Source organism: Sprattus sprattus (genome assembly GCF_963457725.1).
Source record: "Sprattus sprattus genome assembly, chromosome: 4".
Lineage (NCBI taxonomy): Eukaryota > Metazoa > Chordata > Actinopteri > Clupeiformes > Clupeidae > Sprattus > Sprattus sprattus.
In genome coordinates this window covers 23,811,654-23,834,679 of record NC_137923.1, presented here as the reverse complement: position 1 = coordinate 23,834,679, position 23,026 = coordinate 23,811,654, and the positions used below count along the sequence as shown (strand labels likewise).

At 46.1% G+C, this 23,026-nt stretch overlaps 1 protein-coding gene across 6 annotated transcripts in view; it reads right to left on the bottom strand.

The window, feature by feature from the left end:
* Positions 1-23,026, bottom strand: part of tenm3 (teneurin transmembrane protein 3) — a gene marked incomplete at both ends in the record, with an annotated part of 201,492 nt that overhangs the window by 64,099 nt on the left and 114,367 nt on the right. For 5 of the 6 annotated variants that reach the window (XM_080837071.1, XM_080837072.1, XM_080837073.1 and 2 more), the window contains 6 exons: positions 887-1,087; positions 3,706-3,900; positions 4,192-4,293; positions 5,727-5,934; positions 9,969-10,183; positions 16,430-16,552. In XM_080837071.1, the coding sequence (XP_080693197.1) occupies positions 887-1,087; positions 3,706-3,900; positions 4,192-4,293; positions 5,727-5,934; positions 9,969-10,183; positions 16,430-16,552 (1,044 nt within the window). The remainder of the gene's footprint in view (positions 1-886; positions 1,088-3,705; positions 3,901-4,191; positions 4,294-5,726; positions 5,935-9,968; positions 10,184-16,429; positions 16,553-23,026) is intronic. The other variant, XM_080837070.1, reaches the window with a different exon arrangement.

Here is a 23,026-nt window from a genome sequence, read left to right as displayed (position 1 = left end):
TCTCTCTCTCTCTGTCTCTGTCTCTGTCTTGGCAGCAGCTGTTACTCCCAGCCTCTCAGGGCTGTTTTAATATAAGCTTGGCACTGGGAGGATACTGAATCGATCTGATCAATTTTTCATTCTGTGCAAAAGGCGTTTATCTGCTTTTAACACAGCGCCACAGCCAGCCTCTCTCTCTCTCTGAGCATTAATTAGCACGCCTCTAAACGAGGCAGCATTACACCGCTAATTAATACAGTTGGAAAGAGACAGAGACAGAACACCTTACAGCAGGCCCAGAGAGCACAGTTGAGGGGGAGGGATGCAGAGGGAAGAAGAGAGAGGGAGAGAGAGAGGGAGAGAGGGAGGGGAGGGAGGCATAGAGTTAAAGAGTGATGCAGGCACAGGATCATGTGATGCAGGAGAGACTGAAAGATAGGGAGAGATAGAGAGAGGGGGATAGGGAGAGAGATGGGTAGAGAGGTGTGAGGGTAGCCTTGGGCAGCCATAATACACTCCAACCATAGGCACATTTTGTTGCTTCCATTTGCAAGCCAAACCACACAAAAAGATCTCCACTTAAGGTCCTGTTTCGTTCTCCCTCTCCACAGTAGTGGATTCTGGGTCTGAATGAGAAACCTCAAATGTTTTGTCCTCCAATGTAGTTATTAATAATGAAAACAGTCCTGTTGATGTTCCCCTTGGCAACAGTGAACCTAAAGGAGCCAACCATTACGCACAACCAGAGACCAGCAGGGCAGTCGCCCACAGAACACCACAGGCTATCTGAACGAACATGAGTACTGTGAGCCATCGCTCCTTATCTTCAGGAACTTAAATTAAAAAGTGCTGTGAGTCGGTGTGGAGCGAGTGTGAGTGAGGCTGTGGAGGGGGTGCAGGGGCTTACCGACGGAGCAGTCGGGCCCACTCCAGTCGGTGTGGCAGGCGCAGGTGGCACTCTCGGCCTGGTAGGTGCCGTGGCCCGAGCACTGGTCCGGGCACATGGTCTTCAGGATCTCGCAGCTGGTGCCGCCCCAGCCTGGGTTACAGTGGCACTCCCCGTGGATACACGTGCCGTGACCCGAACAGCTTGGATCCAGGCAGTCAACTGTGGAGAGAGAGAGGGAGAGAGAGAGAGAGAGAGAGAGAGAGAGAGAGAGAGAGAGAGGACAGAAGGTCAGCCTGATCCGTCTGTCATTGTGTTCCGACACAGTGGGCATTGTTGGCTGCCTCCTTTGTTGCATTGTCTGGGCTCTATAGTGGGCAGGTATATTTTACACAGGGCTCTTCCGGCGCTGACCTAGTCCTGTCAGCCTGGGCATTGTTGCAGGGAGGCAGCGGCAGACACTGAGCCTCGAGGACGAGCAACAGCCAAACAGTACGCGCTTGTTGCTGTCCTGGTTTTCAGTGACAGGGAGAGAGCATTCAAACAGTGGTTGACTGATGTAGGAAAAGCGTGTATGTGTGTGTGTGTGTGTGTGTGTGTGTGTGCGTGTGTGTGTGTGTGTGTAAGTGTGTGTGTCCATGCCAGTGTGTAATTACACATGTCTTCACATCTGTGCTTGGGAGGCAGCAATCCCCAGGAGGGCTAAGGGGTGTACCCCACCCCCCTATTCTGCTGATTGTTTTAGAAATTATGTGAAATTAATGAACCTATTTACTTTGAATCATCCATGAACCAGCCCAGTAGTTCCAGAATGGAATCCCATTGCACCTGATTGTATTAGTCTACATTAGTATAGATGTGCACTTGAGTATGCTTTGCATGCATATGTATGTCTGTGCAAGTTTTTTCTTGTGTGTGTGTGTGTGTGTGTGTGTGTGTGTGTGTTTGTGTGTGTGTGTGTGTGTGTGTGTGTGTGTGTGTGTGTGTGTGTGTGTGTGTGTGTGTGTGTGTGTGTGTATGTTTGTGTGTTTGTGTGAGTGTGTAGCTACGTGCATGACACTAATCAATGCAATGATCTAGCTGCCAGTGATGAGATCTTCCTTCAGCCCATCCCGGTGGAGCGGCACTAGGGTGGCTGTTGGCACTGACGTGATGCTTGGTTTGCTCGGCTGCTGTGTATACACTACAGTACATGCCGAGCTAATTTGAGCTAATCAGTCGGCGCGAGGAAAATCAATTCTAATCTGGCCTTTTCCCTCCAACCGCCCCGGCCTGAATGCCAAACGCCGGAGAGAGCGGCGGGGTGGAGAGAGCCGGGGCGCGAAACTAGCATATCAATAGGGACATCAATGCAATTATTTGCTCTGTGAAGTAGAGAATAGCAATTGTTTCTGGAATATTGAACTATTAACTCCTGACTTAATGATTATTGCGGGGACGGTGAGCAATCAAAGCCTGGCGAAGGAAAAGAAGCACGGGAGAGAGGGAAGAGAGAGGGGGTGGTGGTGGGAGTTGGGAGGGATGCTAAACGAGGAGAAGAGAATAGAGCCTTTGATGCCTGTCGGATGCAGCTTTATCCTCCTTCATTAGGGGGCAAGAGAGGGGGTGCAGAGGGCGAGGAAAGGAGAGAAAGATGAGATGGAGGGATCGCATTGCCCTCTCGTTTCTCTATCCCCCCCTCCTCTCCCCTCGCCACCCCAACGATCCTCTCCTCTGTGTGAAGCCATGATGTTAAGGAGCTGCAATGAAGTGGAGCGCACTAAAAGGTGTCTTGGCTAGGAGGGGGGGATCGATGGCGCTAAGTGTGACCTCACGCTCGTTGCTGGACAGGTTTGGGACACGCGATCCCGCCTCACTCTGACAGCGTAACCCTAAACTGTGGTGGTGGTGGTAGGTGTATGGGGCAGGGGGGGCGGCTAAGAGCACTTGAAAGAGAGCCCCGGGACTCTGCACACAGCCCTCCTGCGCTCCATGTGCCACGGCCTGCCCTGCAACAGAAGAGCTGGGAGCTCTGGATCTAGCCTGGATCTAGCCTCTCAGCCATTCTAAGGGATTGTCCATTGATCCATAGAGTCTGTGCTCAGACTTGGAAAAATGTGTCAAAGATAGCAGAAACTGTCAATGGAGCGGTGAACTGACGAACTCTTCCACAATAAGTCAGGTACTGTTATTCCGGTCTATACGCTGAAGATCTTGACACATGCAGATCTACAGCAAACCCCTTCTCTTGCCCTTTTTTCTTGCATTCCCTTTCTCCTTTCTTTTCTGTCTGCGGCTTGGAGGATTCTGCAAGTCATTTTCTCCGGTTCAAAAGCCACCCAAATGCAGCTCCAGTGTTTGTGTACTTCACAGGTGGTAGGTTCCCATGGCCCCTTGAGTGTCTGGTCACTCTTAGAAATATTTAATGGTGCTATTGTTTTGACCTCGTTTTTTTACCGTTTTGTTTTGACCTTTTCCTGGTCAAAGACAACATTCACTTTTGGAAGTAAACAACTTGCGCCCACTCAGAGTGTTTTGGCTGGTCTGGGAAAGTAAGCTATTTAGAAGTCTCAGCCTTGAGCAAGCACTTATTATGATAAATCTCTTCAAGGTCTTTTGTTGCATTAAGGATAAGACTGGAATGTGAATTTTGCTAAATGAATGGCAACAAGCTAATGTATGCGATGAAATGGTGTTTAAAATGGATTTCACTTCACTAAGTGTTGAGGGTGAACCACTGCTTACACAAACTGGTAATGGAAGAATTATCTTGAATACTGTAACTGTGTTTTATCGTCTGAAGTCTCTCTCTCTCTCTCTTTACCTCCCTCGATCCCTCCCTCCCTCTGACTGTCTCTTACCGTCCCCGCAGTTGTCTCCCTTGTAGCCGGTGTTGCAGGCACAGGTGCCCATGATACAGATGCCGTGGCCGCCGCAGTGGACGTCGACGCACTGGTTGCTGGGCACGTCACACTCTGTGCCCTTCCAGCCGCTGTAGCACAGACAGCGCCCCCTAGAGTACTGGCCATTGCCACTGCACAACACAGGGCAGGAAGCTGGAAGCAGGGACAAATGGAAAAGAGGCAGGAGAGTTATAGAAAGGACTGGACCAGTGAGAACTAGCGCACAGATAATAGTGTGTGTGTGTGTGTGTGTGTGTGTGAGTGTATGTGTGTGTGTGTGTGTGTGTGTTTGTGTGTGTGTGTGTGTGCATGTGTGTGTGTTTGTGATAGAAAGACAGGAAGAGAGTATCATGTGTGTAAAAGAGAGGAGAGAGAATAAAAACATTGAATGTAGAAGCGAGACAGAGAGAGAGAGAGAGAGAAAGAGAGAGTGATGGATTGTACCTCTTGAGCAATCAGGTCCTAAGAAACCTGGAAAACAATGGCATGTTCCAGATCGACAGTCTCCGTTTCCATGGCAATTGTGAGGGCACTCAGTGACCGAATCTGTACAAGGAAAAGAGAAAAGTGGGGAAAAAGGGGCAGAAAAAAGAGAAGAGGTTAGAGGGAGGGAGAGGGGGAGAGAGCTTTAATTGAAGAGGCAGATTCTGTAAATTACCACACAGACTTGATCGAATCCTGCAGTTGTGTCACCTCTCCTTCTCTCTCTCTCTTTTTCTGTGTCTATCTCTCTCTCTCCGTAATTAAAATAATGGCAGATGTTTGATTATGAAAACCTGTGGCTGCCTGCTCTTCCCTAATGAACCAATCACAGCATTATTATAGCCAATTATCAGTCACACAGTCCAGTCTTTGTCAGCTCCACACATCTGAAGGACTGTATAGCACACACACACAAACACACACACACACACACACACACAAACACACACACACACACACACACACACACACACACACACACACACACAGACACACACGCCTGCAGTCACAGATGTGCAGAATTTAAATGGGCTTTTACATGCTTTATGACTGTCTCTCTATTGCCGTAATATAACAGAAAACCCACAGAGGAACACAAAGGCAGAGCAATACACATGTCTGTTCACACCCCAATCCCCCCCCCCCCTCACACACACCCACAATACCAGAGAGACTAAAATGAGCTGTGTTATTGTACGGCTTACGTGTCACAAACACAAACACACACACACACACACACACACACACACACACACACACACACACACACACACACACACACACACACACACACACACACACACACACACACACACACACACACACACACACACACACAAAAGCTCACAAAGACAGGCATGCACCAAAACCTCCACAGAACAAACTCACTCCAGCTGGACTTGCACTTGACAGTGGAAATCGATGATGCTTTACAGTATATTCACTCCACTCTATACGCCAGGTTCCCTTGGGTTCCAAGGATGTTATTTGGACTGCGTGTGTGTGTGTGTGTGTGTGTAGCATTTTTCTGCTGTATCTGGCATCTGAAAGCACGTGTACATGTGTGTGTGTGACTGTGTGTATGAGAAAGTCACATGTTGGGATCTCACACAGAACAATTATGTCCGCAGGGCCATCCTTCCTTTCTGCCTGGCAAATATCCTAGGGTATGAGACTAGGGTGCTCCATTGACAAGGGCTACTGTGGAGCTGTGGACTGCTCTGACGTGAATAGAGAGCCTCTCTTTGAAAGAAGGGAGTAAGGTCTACAGGTCACTTGGCACTGCTTTGAAGTCAGCCCCCTCCATTCCACCTGCCACAGAGGTACTGCAACAGTGTGCTTCTGGCATGTGAACACGGACACACATGAAGTCTGAGCTATGCATCGAGCTGAAGAATCATCAATCATAGTTTCAAGTTACTTTGTCTCACTGACACACACACACACACACACACACACACACACACAAACACACACACACACACACATACACTTACCTATGACGATGGTGTTGTAGGAGACCTGCTCGGCATTCTTGCCATCATTGTAGAAAGCCATGTGCCAGGTGCCCGAGTCCAGAAAGCGGATGAAGCCGGCCTCGTGCAAGTTCACCGAGCGTGCCCGACGCACCGCCTCTATCTCCATCAGACTGCGTTTCTCCTTGGAGATGAGCAGACTGCCATCCAGCAACTCAACAAAGTCATACTGGTGGGACAGTTGGGACACACACACACACACACACACACACACACACACACACACACACACACACACACACACAAACAAACACAATTTGAGTTAAATATCCAGATTTACTGTTTACACCTTCCTGTTGTCAGATCTTTTGGCTTAGAAATAGTAAGGACTCCTTTAAATTCTGTAATAGACAGGAGACTCAGCAGACGTTAGACATGCAGCCTGACGCCACAGATCAAAACCTACTTAATTACACGACAGCTGGACAGAATAGCAACCTGCATTCAGACACCAACAGGAATCCTGTCAAATAGCATGAAATACATGTAAGCCTTTGGAAACTGTAGCACTGATGTACTATGAGGGGCTTCGAAACTCGATGCCATATCATTTTACTGCACCAACAACCCTGAGGCCTTGTGCTAATCTTCAGCCACTGGTTCTTGACTGTTCCAAAATCAAGAGAATACAGACCCCTGATCACTCTTGGGATCATGAAAGAAACAGGCCTCCTACATTAGATGGAGCTCCTCAAACATTTCACAGAACAAGAACAAGAAGATTAAAAGAATCTGAATTTGATGTCGAAGGTGATTGCATCTGCTTGTCTTACAGCACTTGATGGCTGAAACCTGTCCTCATCCATTTGCAGACTCTTCTATCCCCAATGTCACACAGGGATGAAAATTAAACAAAAACGCATCGGCTACGGACAAAAGCAGAGCAATAACTGCCAACCCCGCAAACAGGGAACGTCCCCAGGACGTTAACAGGACATTCGCAAGGTCCCCAATCGTCCCCAATTGGTCCCCGCCACAACGTTCGCTAGAGGACGTTACCAGAATGTTTTTGACGTTCGTAGCAAGTCTACGTTTGGTCCTTCTGCGACGTTCGCATGAGTCTTAAATCGGACTTTTAGGGAACCTTATAAATTGGTCTGTCAGCACACCTCCCCAGGACGTCATTTAAAAACGTCCCCATAACCTTTACCTGCAGGTCCTCTGCGTAACGTTCGCATGAGCCTTAAAACGGACTATTAAGGAACGTTATAATTTGGTCACTCAGCACACGTCCCCAGGACGTCATTTAAAAACGTCCCCATAACCTTTACCTGCAGGTCCTCTGCGTGACGTTCGCATGAGCCTTAAAACGGACTATTAAGGAACGTTATAATTTGGTCACTTAGCACACGTCCCCAGGACGTCATTTAAAAACGTCCCGTAACCTTTACCTGCAGGTCCTCTGCGTGACGTTCGCATGAGCCTTAAAACGGACTATTAAGGAACGTTATAATTTGGTCACTCAGCACACGTCCCCAGGACGTCATTTAAAAACGTCCCGTAACCTTTACCTGCAGGTCCTCTGCGTGACGTTCGCATGAGCCTTAAAACGGACTATTAAGGAACGTTATAATTTGGTAACTCAGCACACATCCCCAGGACGTCATTTAAAAACGTCCCGTAACCTTTACCTGCAGGTCCTCTGCGTGACGTTCGCATGAGCCTTAAAACGGACTTTTAGGGACCGTTCTTATTTGGTCCTCTGATGGTCCTCTCTGAACCAGAAGTTCCGCTAGAGAAAAATGATTTTCATTTGCCCGACATTTTAATGATAAGCCGGCCAAATATCTAGCCTATTTCTGCTTCTAAATTAGCCCATTGAAGAAAACTGACGGCCTGCATAGCTTAAATAATAACATAATCAGGTAGTTTAGAATGCAACATGTTTATTTTCCTAAGTTTACAATGGGAAACAAAAACATTTATGTCTGATGCGCGTCAATTAGTGGCCTTTAAGCGCAACCTGCTGTGGCGTTAAAATGAGCGCCGCAACATGGTCATTGCTCTGTTCAATGAGAGCAGAGATTCTTAAATTATTCGACCCTCTTGTGAATCCTTTGCACATTTTACTGTGACTATCAATTACCTCGCACCTGAGCCAAGAGAACTTGTCACTCCATAACGACATAAACGCCCGACATTTCAGCTTTTTCTTTGGTGATGCTGTTCGAACATCTAGGGCTTCAGGTATTCAGTGTTTGGAAAGTTCACTTTCTACATGAACTTGCTCAGTTCATTGTTGATAATTCATAATTTTGAACTACGTTCACAGCTCCAATTTTCAATATGAGGCGAGTGCTATAATTTTTCAAAATCTCTGTCTGCAATACCGCTCTCGGCTCTTCCGCGCGCTCACGCACGGTAATAAAAGGAAACGCGCAACACTGCAGGTATTACAGGTTCATCCTCGTCAGAAGGTTTACCCTCATCAGATGTTTTTGGCCTCTGAAAAAAAGCTTTTAAGGCTAGTCTGCTTGGCCATGTTGGATCCTTCTCACTCAGTTCGCTCCTCGTTTGAAACCGAGGGTTTGCGCTTTAAAATGCAGCATATGCGTGTTGTTAAATAACTTTCTAACGGCAGATTAGCCTGTTCCTTTTAAACATAATAAGGGCAGTGCACGTTTGCTTTATAGGCCTTACGTAATATTAGGATTGTTGTCAAAATTGTGTTTGCGAGACGGGATTTTTAAAGAAATTCCAATCAGACAATTTGACCGGTGAGCTCTTCGTTCTGTTGCACCATCTTTGAAGGCCTGTGGAAAGCTCAATATGTTAAAGCTAGACACTTGGTCACCTTCCTATGTATGCATTGTATTGGAATCATGCAGAAATTACATTTATAGCACAGATCAGTACAGAAGCATTCATATTTATTTTATTTCATCATTCTTAGTTTGGCTAGTTATTCTGCCTCCCTGCCCGCACGTCCGTGATGTGCCATGGATGTTAATTAAAAAAGGAATCATTACGGAAAACCCTCAATGCGTAGTGACTGAGATTGCTACAATATGCTTTTCCTCAAAAAAGACTAAGTTTGTTGGCTGTCTCACACTGTGATAAACCTGTTAAAGTGGCACTATAGTAATCAGACAGTGTTAGGACAGTAGGTAGCGATCTCGTTTAGTAATAGGAAGGTTTATGGTTCAATTCCCATGCCCGCAATCAAGTTTGTAATCGTGTGTGTCTGTGTCTATGCATATCATATGAAATGTGTAATATAAATGAACTTGAACTTGTGTGTGTGTGCGCACTGTAAGCAAAATGACGGCTCCGCGATCTATTATTATTTTATTTTATTCATTTAGCTCAGCAAAAACGGTCGTGCCTGCTACGTCCGCGGTGCATCCTTGAATAACGTACCCAGGACGTCTAAAATAGGTTTTGTAGATGTCACCACAATGCCCTCAGGACGTTCTTGCAACTTCCTGCAGAACGTCCCCAGGACCTATAGAAACACGTTCCCCAGACGTAACCACAATGCCCTCGGGAGGTGCTTGCAACGTCCTGCATAACGTCCCCAGGACCTATAGAAAACGTTTCTCAGTTGTCACCGCAACGTCCTCGGGACGGTCTTGGAACGTCGTGCAAAACGTCCTAAAGTTGTCACGGGAACCATACACATTTACGTTTTTAGAACGTTCAGAGAGACCATTACGGGACGTCTAGGGGACGTCATTTTGCTTACAGGGAAGACCCTTTTTCCATTCTTCTCTTCCTCACCAGTCTTCCTGGCTCTAACACGCTTTCTGGCCTCTGCAAGGAACCGCATTGATTCATGGGAAAGGCGCTAAAGGTAGGAATCGAAGTGCTGTGTGCTGTATCGACTCCCATTGTGGCTACCTCTGTCACCAATTACCTCCATTAGGCGGCAGCTCTTTCATCTGGAGATGAGTTTGATGGAGGTCTCAGCCTCTGCCCTTGAGCACCATTGTGCGGGGAACACGTTGGGTTCAGAGCGAGGGGGGAACACGACTCCAGCCGGATGAATGCATGTTTATTTCCTGACTGACTTTTTGACAAGAATCTTGCAGCACTATGAGTGATCGAAGGGAAGACACCAAACAAGCCTTGCTTTCCCCCAGCACAAAGTTGGTTTCTCTTCAGTGGATGTCATGGATGGATTCTGAGAAGAATTTGGGTGACAGACTGATGCGAGTGGAATGTGCCATCTTACGCAGTCTCACGGGTGGTTGTGAGGCATACCTGTGTGTGAGACGGGGGTAGGCCTTTTCGTCCGTAGACCCCGACCAGGGCTTCGCGCTGCACCGAGATGTTGAACTTGAGATACTGGGGCTGGTCGATGAAGATCTGGGAACGCCAGAACATTCCAGGAGGAACATCTTGGACTGCCCGACGGCCCACATCCACCTCCCCTGTGTCTATGGTGTTATTCTCCTGTATCAACACACCGATTTTACCTGAGAGACGGAACCAGAGAGAAAGAGGGGAGAGAAGGAGGGTTAAACTTCTGACAAAATCATCCAGGGAAAGAGAGGATAGTCACATAGGGAGAGCTGTGTGGAGAGTAATATTTATGAGATGGTTATGGATGGAGCCTTTTTTATTCACACCAGACGCTGGATGGGTTCAGTGATGGGCAAACATATCCCCCTCTATGCCGAGGGCAAGGATGCAGCATAAGTCTCAGGCTATCGAAGCTAATTTGTACAGCCTGTGTGTCTGTGTGAGTGTGAATGGTTTATTTTCCTCGAGCACTGACACACACTACAGCGAGCGCTGTGCCTTGCTCCTGTCCCATGGACTCCTATGCATGTTTATGGGCATTAGTGGCCTAATATGCTGCCAAAGATCAGATGGAGCCTCGACATGGAAAATCGGGTTATTCTAATGCTCTGCTCGTAGGCCTGATAGCCATCTCCCAGAGCGCTGCTATTAATGTGTGTTAAAACGCCTTGCGGTTCCTCCTCCACCCCAACAACACACACACACACACACACACACAAACACACACACACACACAATGAATTAATGTCTAAGTAATATACCAGCGTGGGCTGCATTAAAAAAGAAAAAAAAGAAGTGGAAGAAAGAGAAGAAAAAAATCTTGGCAGCGATATGAAGTGAGAGAAAAAAAAGACAGGATCTTCCTTCTTTTCCTTGTGGCAAATTATCGCCTCCTGTTCTGCTAAATTAAAGATAGTCCTGTTTCAGTGATGACCTACAAATAGAGAAACACTCAGAGTGCGATGCCAAATTAATATGAAAAAATGTGCAAGTGGATTCTACCTGTTGGCTCGCTGTAGCATCCTACACTGGGGCCTGCCAGTATATGGAAACCGGATCTTCAGGCGCAGGGCCTTAGGGTGCAGCGTGTCTAGACATGACGCACACACGCAGCACATGCGACATACTCCCCACCAGCCGCTCAACAGCCTCTCAATCGCCAGCGTACATTAAAACTCTCTTAAAACTGGAGAGCACATGCAAAGCCGGGAAATGAGATCATATGGTCGCTAATGGCGACCAGCTGGAGTTAATATTCCATTAATTATTCCAGAAGTGCACTTGTGGGCGAGGCACTGTTTTGCGAGGGTGTGAGATTGGCATATCTGATACATGCAAGTATGAGGTTGGGTGTGGGGGTGTGTGTAACGGGGGTGGGGGGTGGGTAAATGTTAATTAAAAGCCAGCCTCTGCTCTGTTGTTTCCTAATAGAACCAGCCTGTGGGCGTTCTATTGTCTTCATCCCTCACCCACCAGCCTCCCCTATTTCTGAACGGCGTCAGCAGACACCATCTGCGATGCCCACCGATTGGCAGTATTGCTGGCACCGCAAGGAGCCCTGCGCCTGATGCTGTTAGTTGGTGGCAGCAGGTGGGGCCTGGACGAGGACCATGGGCAGGGGACATGCGGCAGTTAGTACTGAAACGCGGAAACCAGAAGATCTGCGATTGGACGATCTGGCAGGCCGGTGTGGCTCTCAACGCCTTTGCTCATTGTTGCTCGGCTTTTGTGGGTAATCCCAGTCTGGGGTCTTGTTTCCATATTCTGGAAGGTTCCAGGGCTCGTTTTCCTTTTTCACTTTTTCCCCCTCTCTTTCCCTTGCTCAGGGTATCTCTTTGTTTAATCAGTGGTTTACTCTCACCTGTGTCAACCATCTGTTCAGACACACTAATGCTACTTTTATTGGCAAGCAAGCCTCCACTGTGCCGATGTGTGTGTGTGTGTGTGTGTGTGTGTGTGTGTGTGTGTGTGTGTGTGTGTGTGTGTTTGTGCGCGGGTGTGAAGGAAAGGAAACACAAGAGGTAGGAGAAGGTATGCTGTACGGTTTTAGGAACATGAAATTCTGCACCAGTTTCATCCTGAATATATGTATATATTTCAAAATGTAGGTGAACAATAAGGACTGCATATCGAGCAGCAATGCCAGGGAGAGAGGATGTAGAGTAAGAGCAGCATGGGAACCCACATTGATAGCAATACGTTATGACTTCAAATTTGTTAGCTGCAATCTCTGCGCTATTGACCTAGGATGATGATATATGAGCTGTTGGCTACAGGATGGTAGGCGATGCTGGGAGAGGTATGCTGTATTTGGATAACATTTCCTTCCTTGGACCAGCTAACTATGTCCTGGAATGGAGCTAGCTCTTAGCTAAACAAAGGGCCTTTAAGTGACTGATAACCTCATTAGAAAACTAAACATATTTCTCCTTTCTCCCCTCCTTCTCTTGTTCCCCTCCCCAACCCCACACACACTCTCTCTCAGTCCCTTAATCTCTTCCTGTCTGCTATTTGTCTGTGGAATTTCAACCAGGTCTGAATGTGTGGCAGGATAAGTATGAGTGTGTGTGTGTGTGTTCATCTGTATTTCGGTCTCACTTGCACTCAGGTTCTAATGTATTCCAACGGCGTTTTTTTTGCATCTCTTGATAACTTTGGCTTAAGACGGCTGGGCAGTTTTCTAATCCATTCAGCGTGCGGGGCCTAGAGTGCACTAGACGGAGGGAGTGAGTGCACATTCATTTGCCTGCCTCGCTTTTCACAAGCCTTAATTGTTGAAGTAGGGCCCTCTGCCTCAGATGAGGGGATACACACACTTTCTGCTTTTAAAGGATTTGTCAGGTTGGCACTTAGCATGAATAAAAATGAGATTAAAAGGCGTGATGAGGAAACACTAAGGCTCTGTCAAGCCAGGGGGATACGGTAGCTCTCATGAAGCTCTGCTAAACAACACGGTTAATCTTTATTGGCACTAACACTAGTTGTGTAACATTGTTAAATGATGCAAATGGTAGATAATAAAGTTGATATGAAATCTTTTTTTTTCTTTGGCCTCTGTGACATTGGTTAATGAATGCGCTGGTCTAAATCCTATTCAGGGATTTGTAGTGAGATGTCAGGCATACAGTATGTAATGCTAAGTGTGAGAGCTTACTGTGTTAGTCTGCGCATGTGCATTAGTATATGCTGCAGATGTCTGCTGTTCTCAAGTATTACTACAGCCACTTACAGTATGATTGTGATGCTACATGTTGTATAGTATATAGTCCATAGTACATGTGTTCAGGAGTGGTGTGGAGAGAGAAAAGAGATGGCCTTTCTGTATTGATCATGGGTGATTCTCCTCATGGCCGCTGTCATAATTACTTCTGGCTCGTCTTAAGGTCAAGATACCGCTGGCTTTCAAACACACAAACACACAGACACCCAGACGCACAAAGCACCACTTGCTTAAAGGGGAATCTGGCATCATAAATGCCACCACTGCATTTTCACATTACCATACCCCTCCTTTCTGTACCCTTTGTAAAACAGACAGACAGGGAGAGAGAGAGAGAAAGAGAAAGAGAGAGACAGACAGAGAGAGAAAGAGACGTAGACGGAGAGAGAGAGAGAGAGACAGAGAGAGTGAGAGAGAGAGAGAGAGTGTGGACAGGGCTTCAATGCTAATTCTGTTCAAATAAATGTCAACCTGATTGTGTCAGCAGGCCCTTACAGCGTACATGAGGGAGATGAAGGCCTCCACAGATGATTAGGAATGCATATCTCTATAAAATGCAATGCCTTGCCATAAACATGCGGTTTCTATCTGCCTCATCTTGTTGAAGCACATATTTAATCAGATTAAAAGGCTACAGTTCTGTTCTCCTTTTGGAATGTTCCCCCTGTTTCCAGACAGATCTAAGGCCCTTCTCTCACTCTCCTCCTTTCTGTCTCTCTATCTGACCTCATTCCGTTTCTCGCCTCACATGGAGGGAGAGGTGACAGGGGACGGGGGACAAGGGGGGGGGGGGGTCAGCTGCACTCTTTTCCCTCAAGCACAGCACACTCTCTCACTGTCCACTGGCATTAGTATTACCCTGTCCCCACTGGAACGCATTAACACCCACATGCACTCTCTCTTTGTGTGTTTCTCTTTTACTCTCTCTCTCTCTCTCACACACACACACACAGACACACAGACACACAGACACACACACACGCACACGCACACGCAGGGTCCCACAAGGTCTCTGCTCTCCATTTCAAGGGTCACTCCATTTGGCCCAAAACAACCCAAAGTGATGAGCACACATCCCACAGCTCCTGCTCCCCATCACAACAGCCACACACATTACAAGCGCGCACACACACACACACACACAAACACACACACACACACACACACACACACACACACACACACACACACACACACACACACACACACACACACACACACACACACACACACACACACACACAAACCTCCCTCCCAGCAAAGACAAATGCATTACTCCAGTCACCAGCTCTAGAAGGCCATCCAACACAAACACATCGATCTCTCTAGAGACAGTGCAGGGCTGACAGGGTGTGTGTGTGTGTGTGTGTGTGTGTGTGTGTGTGTGTGTGTGTGTGTGTGTGTGTGTGTGTGTGTGTGTGTGTGTGTGTGTGTGTGTGTGTGTGTGTGTGTGTGTGTTTGTGTGTTTGTGTGTGTGTGTATGTGTGCGAGTGTGAATACATGTATGTGTGGGACATACAGAAAAAAGGAGAGACTGTATATGTTGAACTGATAGTGACCATGAATGTGTGAATATATATGTGTGTGTTTGTGTGTGTAGGGGATATGTATATGTGCTTCCATGGGTATTTCTGTGGTTCAGCATTCTTCAAACACACTCCATTTCACTGCTGGCTGGGCCTAGTGCTAGCTTCAGATAATGGGGATGAGACTGAGTATCCCTTAGAGAGAGAAAGGGAGAGAGGGAGAGATACAGATATAGAAAGAGAGAGGGAGATAGAGAGAGGGAGATAGAGAAAGGGAGAAAGAGAGAGAGCGAGAGAGAGAGTAAACACGAGAGGAGCATGAAAATGACTGCAGTCCATTGTCAACTCTGAGCGCTCCTCCTCTGGAAGAGAATAATCTTGCATCAGTAGTCTGGTCGGGTCCGGCGTTTGGGTGGTCCGCGGCGCTGTTTGTTTGGAAAACGCCCCCGCGTTGGACCCGGAGCTGCAGCGGACCAGGCCTCTGGGCCATCTGATGCACTGCAGACAAGCATCTCCGTTCCCTAGATCTGATCAAACAGTCCGTCTGGCTTTACAGCAGACGAACAGAAGCAGGCAGGGGGTGCTGTGCAGGGTTGCCTAGGACTGGTATTAGACTGGGCCGCAGAGTGGGGGTGGTGGGGGGTGGGTGGAGAGGATGCTGTGAATGCAAACACGCCGGAGCTTGGGGGGGTGTCCATGGAGGATGTGTCCCGGGGACTGAGGGTCAGCAGAGTGCCGCGGAAGTTGGTTTGAATATGCAGAAACAAGAATAAGGACACATTCAAGTCTATTTGATAGAATGCTTTTCCCCCTAGTGTTTCTGGTGTGTGTGTGTGTGTGTGTTAGGGGTGTAAAAAAGAATCGTTTTGCATCGATGCATCGATCCAACAGTCGACGATAGAATGCATCGACACGTCCGCAAGAGTATCGGTTTAAAAAAAAAAAAAAAAAAAAAATATCTTATTTTTATTTTATTTTTTTTTACTTTTTGTTGCTAGTGCACTTTGATGAGTATTTTTATTTTATAGTGAATGAAGTAGGCCTACAGGGGTATTTTTTGTTACCATTTGCTGCTACTAGTGCACTCATTGCACTGATTTTGTGGAGCATTGTCATTTTAAATTGAATAACTACAGGCCTATTTTTTGTTACCGTTTGCTGCTAGTGCACTTTTGCACTGATTTTGTTAAGTATTGTTATTCTATAGTGACTGTGGTATAGGCCTATTTTTGTTACTTAACACTTTGTACTTTGTACAGTACTTTTTGATGCAAGGCCTTTCAGAATCTATAACAGGGGCATTATTATTTTTCAGTGAATGAGGTTGTCATAGGCCTAGGTGGAGTACAACTTTTCTACTTCTGTTATTGGCTGTTGTTTCTCAAATAAAATGCATAACGATATAACAGCTTTAATTGATTTATTTCAAATCTGAAACATTGTCTAGCCTGTAAGGTGAAAAAAAGAACAAATTAATCGAATCGAATCGAATCGAATCGTATCGTGGTGTATTCATGAGTATCGAAAATAATCGAATCGTTGGGTCAGGAAATCGATACTGAATCGAATCGCCATGATGGGTGTGATTTACACCCCTAGTGTGTGTGGTGGTAAGAGTGTGTGTGTTGTAGGTGAGTGTGGGCAAAGGTTGTTGGCGTGGGTGGTTTTCTTACCACTGTCAGCAGACAGTGCGGTGACGGAGTTGGTGGGCGTGGTGTCCGACTTCACCTGGCCGTTCTCAAAGGCGTAGCCCTCTGTCTCCTGCAACTGCCAGTTCAGTCCAAACAGATGCATGGCTGAGAGAGGGAGAGAGAGAGAATGGAGTGGTAGGGTATACAGAGAGAGAGAGAGAGAGAGAGAGAGAGAGAGGAGGAAGACAAGAATAAACTGTGTGAAATCAGGGACAGGGAGCACAATTTTTTTTTAATGTCTTTCAGGCACAACTCAAAAACATGGAACACACACACACACACACACACACACGCGCGCACAAAAGGCCCTCTAAAGAGATACACTGCATAATGCAACACTGCCAGAATCTGGTCTGACAGTAAAAGACATGTCAAAAAAACATATTGATTTTATTTGGAGGGCTTTTTGAAGAGATAACTTTTTTAACAAGCCCTCACCTCAGAGCTGGGCCCCCTGCTTTGCCAGCACTACTCTTTCCGACGGCAGGCCTAGACCGAAACAGCTGTGCTTCTGGAACACTCTGACACGGAGATAGAGGTTCTGCACCAGTGTCGGTGATATATCAGGCTGGATAATAACATATTCTCTCCTAAAGCAGCAGGAGGCCAATAAATATGATTGGAGCAGTCATCCCCGAGTAACTCCAGCATTTGATGAAGTAGGGAGCTGCTGCTTCAAAAGGTTTGGAAACATCTGCTTCAAAACCTCCAAATGTTTCTGAACGTACTACGTCTGTCTTTGTGTGTGTGTGTGTGTGTGTGTGTCACTACGGCTGTGCGTTTGCGGGTGTGTTTGTCCGCATTAACAGCTCTTGTCTGCTGACAAACGGCATAATGTAATTTAATCCAGCCAGAGGCCCCTGGTGGGCTTCAGCTCTGGCCCAGAGGCAGCGCACCAGCACCCGCTATAAATCACATCTGCAGCCCCGGCACACAGCACTCTGCACACATGCCCTACACACACACACCAGTGCATGTGTGCATGTGTGTGTCTGTTTGTGTACCTGCTATATGTGCACACAAGCTGTGTGTCTGTTAGTGTGTGTGTGTGTGTGAACCTGCTATATGTGCACACAAGCCGTGTGTGTGTGTGTGTGCCTGCTATATACCCTAGACTTATGTACTGCACAGAATGGTTTTGTAAGATGTGATAGAGTGATGATATCAAACAAAAGGAATAAGAGTGGGAGAGAGTGTGTGAGATGGAGGGGAGGGGTTGTACACTTGTGCACAGACTCCACAGTCCAATTAGAGTTCTGTCTAGAATGCCTTTAAACGCCGCAGTGGTGCAAGCATGCCCTGGAACACACACACACATTCTCACACACACACACACACACCCATACTGCTCAAACATTCACACACACACACACACACACACACACACACACACACACACATACTGGTGCTCAAACATTGACACACACACACACACACACACCCATTCTGCTCAAACATTCACACACACACACACACCCACACATACTGGTGCTCAAACATTGACACACACACACACACACACACACACACACACACACACACACACACACACACACACACACACACACACACACACACACTCACTCCTCATTAAATTAAAGCCCTGCTGGGATGGTCTGGTACATGGCGCCCATCGCTCCTGACCAATGACCCTGTGCTTTAGCAGGGGGCTATGGGAAAAGATGGCGTCAACAAGAGCTACTCGGCAGCGTCAGGACTCCCTGCTGAGACCAGAGAGGTTCCGCTAACCCCAGCCGCCCACCCCCCTAGATCCCTCTCACCAGCACCGCAAAGCTCTCTGATGCTCTAATGGCAGCAGATGTAAGGTGTATGGAAGAAAGAATGCAGGAGAAGAGAATGAGAGTGATAGATAGATAGATAGATAGACAGATAGATAGACAGATATATATAGACAGATATATAGACAGATAGATAGACAGATAGATAGACAGATAGATAGACAGATATATAGACAGATAGATAGACAGATAGATAGACAGATAAGGAAAAGTAAAAAGCAGGTAGAGGAACAAAAAACACCCAGGCTGCCCAGTAACCCCAGGCAAAGACATTGTGGATCAAAGGAAACAGAGTTGAGCAGCAGCAAACAGCAGTGCAAAAACACAACAATCAATTGCACACCTGACTGCTGAAGAGCCTTGTGCACCAGTCCACGCCACAGAGAGGCTGAGCCTCTCCACAGCCACAGCTCCTTATCCAGCCAAACTCAGAGCTACTACACACATGAAAGCATCCATCTTTGCAACATCTACAGAGACACACAGACACACACACACACACACACACAACGTCAGTTCCTCCAGTGTTGCTTAGTGAAACAACATCAACAAATTACAACAGGGGAGGAGTGGAAAGAGACTAAGAAGAGAGAGAGAGGGAGAGGAAGAGGAAGAGGGGGGATAGAGAGGGAGGAAGAGGGGGGAGAGAGAGGGAGGAAGAGAGAAGGGTAGAAAGACAGAGAGGAGCAGAGGGAGCGAGACCGAGCGAGGGAGACAGAGTGAGCGTGTGAGTGAGTGAGTGTGAGAGACAGAGAGCAGCTGGCTTTGAATGGGGAAGCAGGTGAGAGAGCTTGTGTATTGCTGCTGGGAGGAGTGCAGAGATTTGTTTTGCCGGCATGTCAAGGAAGGGCTGCTTACACACACACACACACACACACACACCTGAGTCATAGGCGCAACACACACTTCCTGGAGAGATGGAGAGAGAGTAGGATTGCATGGAAAAGGAGGAGAGAGTGGGAAGAGGATGGGAAGAGGGGAATTGTATTTAAAATATTTGTTTGCGGAGATGATGGAAGACATCACCCAGAGGTGGAAAAGAAACAAGCAAAAAAGGAGCACTCCTACTTCAGTGCGTCACAGTCAGACAGCAAACTTCTTTCTCAGGCCATAACAAACTAGATATCTGAAAATGATTGACTCACCCAGTAACTCACATGTGAAACACAGTAAGCTGTACAAGCTCAATTTGACCTAGAGATGGGCTCCAACCAGCAGAAACATTTACACAAGCCCTACACTTATCTGAATAAGCCAATCAAATAACTAACTTTACTAATAAACCATTCCCTAAAGACAAATAACTAACTTTACTTATAAATCATTCCCTAATGCCAAATAACTAACCTTACTTATAAATCCTTCAATGTCAAATAACTATCCTTACTTATAAATCCTCCCCTAATGTCAAGTAACTAACTTTACTAATTGCAGTTCTAGGAGATGTGAAATACTTTGAGTACCCTAGAGCCACAAGAAGTACCCATTCAAAATGAAAAGATTTGGATTGAGCTTTTTAAAAATAAAAATAAAAAAGTGAAATACAATTAACAGAAACAAACCAATATAAAAACCGAATAAAAGAAAAACGACAAAATTCTGAACAACCAATATCCACTTGACTAAACCATTTAGAGTGAAGAATTGACACAAAAATGCAAATCTTTCAAGCCCCATAAAGCATGTGGTCCGGACAGCATAATACACCTTTTCTAAAACTGATTGTTCCAATCCTTGATTGTGATTGGCTAAATGCCGTTGTAAAATCCAGCATAACCTTTCAAGTTCCAACTCCATTCTATGATAACATTCCATATTACTGCGCAGCGAATGGCACGGCAAGGCAATTGTATTCATATAGCGCATTTCATACACATGTGGAGCAACATCATCTGGGACACTGAAGTGTCAAAATCAGGATACCCCTGGCGCTGCACCAGCAAAGAGGAGCCCGTTTGAAAACTATTTCAACAATTGCACTATTAATGGCGATATACAAATTAATGTGAATAAATAAGCACCCCTTTTTTGTCGGTAGCAAAAAGCCCTGCGAGTCCGTGCTTTGCGCTGATTTTAGAACAGGTAAGTGGGTTTATAACAGGTAAGTGGGCTTCGCGTCGTGCCTAACAACTCCCCTTACCTGTTCTAAAATCAGCGCAAAGCACGGACTCGCATTAATTTGTATATCGCCATTAATAGTGCAATTGTTGAAATAGTAGGCTTATTGCTTAATTTTACCCTATGGATGGGAGTCTCCACTCAGTATGCAGTGCTTGACTACATGGGACACGCATCCCACAGAATCCCTACATGTTGTCAATTTACATTGAAAGTCCAAACAGAAACACCCAACAATGCATGTAGGGCAGAATTAGTTAGTTATCAACTTATATCTTTATCTGTTATCAACTTTATCTATTCAAAAACCAACTCTAAAATGCTGGATGCATCTGAAATCTAGTCCCAAAAATACTCTCCAGTTTGAGGCATTTAAAGGGCAGGAACGGAACCCTGAGACTCCTCTGAGCCCGCTGGTACTGAAATTCACTAACTCAGTGACAAAAACGAATTCACTCTCAGACTCAGTACTGTGTCAATAAAGGTATTAAAAAAGCAAAAGAAGACTATTTGGAAGACTGGAGAAACCAAACTACCAGTCAAAGTAGAGTGAACTTCTATCTGACCCTAAAAAGACTCCTCTCTGTCAGAGATATGAAACAGAGGCAAATCCTGATCAGGTGCAGATTTAGTGACAGCAGCCCTAAAGTGGAAACAGGTAGACATAGAAAAACCAGACTGCCAAAAGAGGACAGAACATCTGGTCACTGCCAAATAGGGAAGGTTCAGACAAAATTAAAATCCATTTATAGATTGAAATTTATAATTTAAGATTCAAATTTTAGATACAAAAAAAAATGTCTATCCTCTCAGGAGAGAGGCCTTCCGCTGCTTCGGCAGCGAAATATATATATATTTTTTCATATTTCATGTCATCACCTGAGGGACACTCTGGAACCACACACACATACACAATGTTCTGCGGTATCTAGTATTTTTTTATTTTATGTACGTTTAGGTCTATGTAAGTCTACACACAAACATTTAAATTTCTTGTTCATTGTATTCCTTTTCCTCTGCATGACTGCCTTGGAAATGCCTTATTTGTCATGCCAAGAAAGCGCTTTGAATTGAAAAAAATTGAAAATTGACAGAGAGAGAGAGAAGTAGGAAACATAAATGTCGGACTGATTTTCTGACAAAACATGGACGAGATGAATGTGCATATGTTTGTGCATGTGTATGTGTATGTGTATGTGTATGTATGAGTATGTGTATGTGTATGTGTATGTGTATGTGTATGTGTATGTGTATGTGTATGTGTATGTGTATGTGTATGTGTATGTGTATGTGTATGTGTATGTGTATGTGTATGTGTATCTCTGTGTGCGAATGTGCGTGTTTGTGTGTGTGTGTATGTGTCTTTGCACACAAGACTCCATCTCTGTCTCGTATCACCCTGCCCCGAATTCAGTTGAAAACAAATCCTCACTTGAGTTTCTCCTATGAGCCTAGATGCCAGCTTATTGTTTGCAGTGATCAGAAGAGAAGGCAGGCCATTTGAATGTAGCTATTCAGCAACAGCCACAAAAGGAACGAGAGAGTGTGTGTGTTTGGTTTTCTTTGGCACTGCTGTTGTTGAAATGAGGATAATAATCATAGCCGCACACACTGAGCTTTAAAGATATTTGAATTTGAACGGTGAAGGAGAGACAGAAGATAGAGAGAAAGACAGATAGAAGATAGAGAGAAACAGAGAAAGAGAGATAGAAGATAGAGAGAAACAGAGAAAGAGAGACAGAAGATAGAGAGAAAGGAAGAATGGGAGAGAAGGGAGACAAGGAGAGAGCTTTCCCAAACAATGCATCAGGGCTGGGTCATTTATGAAGTCTCTGAGCTGCAAATCCATCAGGAGCAGCTTGAGTTTCCTCCAGCGCTGCACAGCCCAGCACAGCCCAGTGTTGAGCAGAGCAGAGCAGAGCCATGCCTCATCGTCCACATGCTGCCAATGCTAATGCGCTGTCATTTCTCAGACCAGAATGCAACAGGGGAAAAGCTGAATGCACTCAGGCAACAGGGGAAAAGCTGAACAAATGTGCAGGGACGGAAGGAAACGACTGAAAAAGCCCAGAAAAAAACAGAGACACAGACAGAACAAAATCACAAAGAGAACCAGAATGTTGACGGAAAAAAGGTGAATATGTTTTGTTCTTCTTTTTTAGCTCACACTCCGGGACTCCAGGTAATGAAAAACAAAGAAAGAGGAAAGTTTCCACCCTGTTTCTTTGTTTCATCGTTCTTGTGTCATCTCTCTCCGTCAGCCTCTCTCCTACTCTCTCTTCTCTTTTGTTCTTCCTCTTTGTGCTCTTCATAGACGTCAAAGGCAGTTACTCTATGTATTTATGCACCACTGGGGAGAGGACTGATAGGCTCACAAACTCACCCATGGCCAGAGACATAAACAGCAGAAAGCAAACCGGTCTCCAACTCAGAGCCCTCCGCTTGGCAGTCCCATCCCCTGCGGCGGAGCGTGTGTGTGGGAGGAAGTGCCTCTGACCCCCGCCCCACTCGCTGGCTCACATCCATTCCCACCCTCGGACTGCTGCGCCCCAATCCCCTCAGAAGACAAGGAGTGCAGAAGCGCAGGGCTCGCGGGGTCACGACCCCGCCAGAGGTGCTCCATGTACATGGCGGTAATGTATTCTTCGGCCATACTGTATGT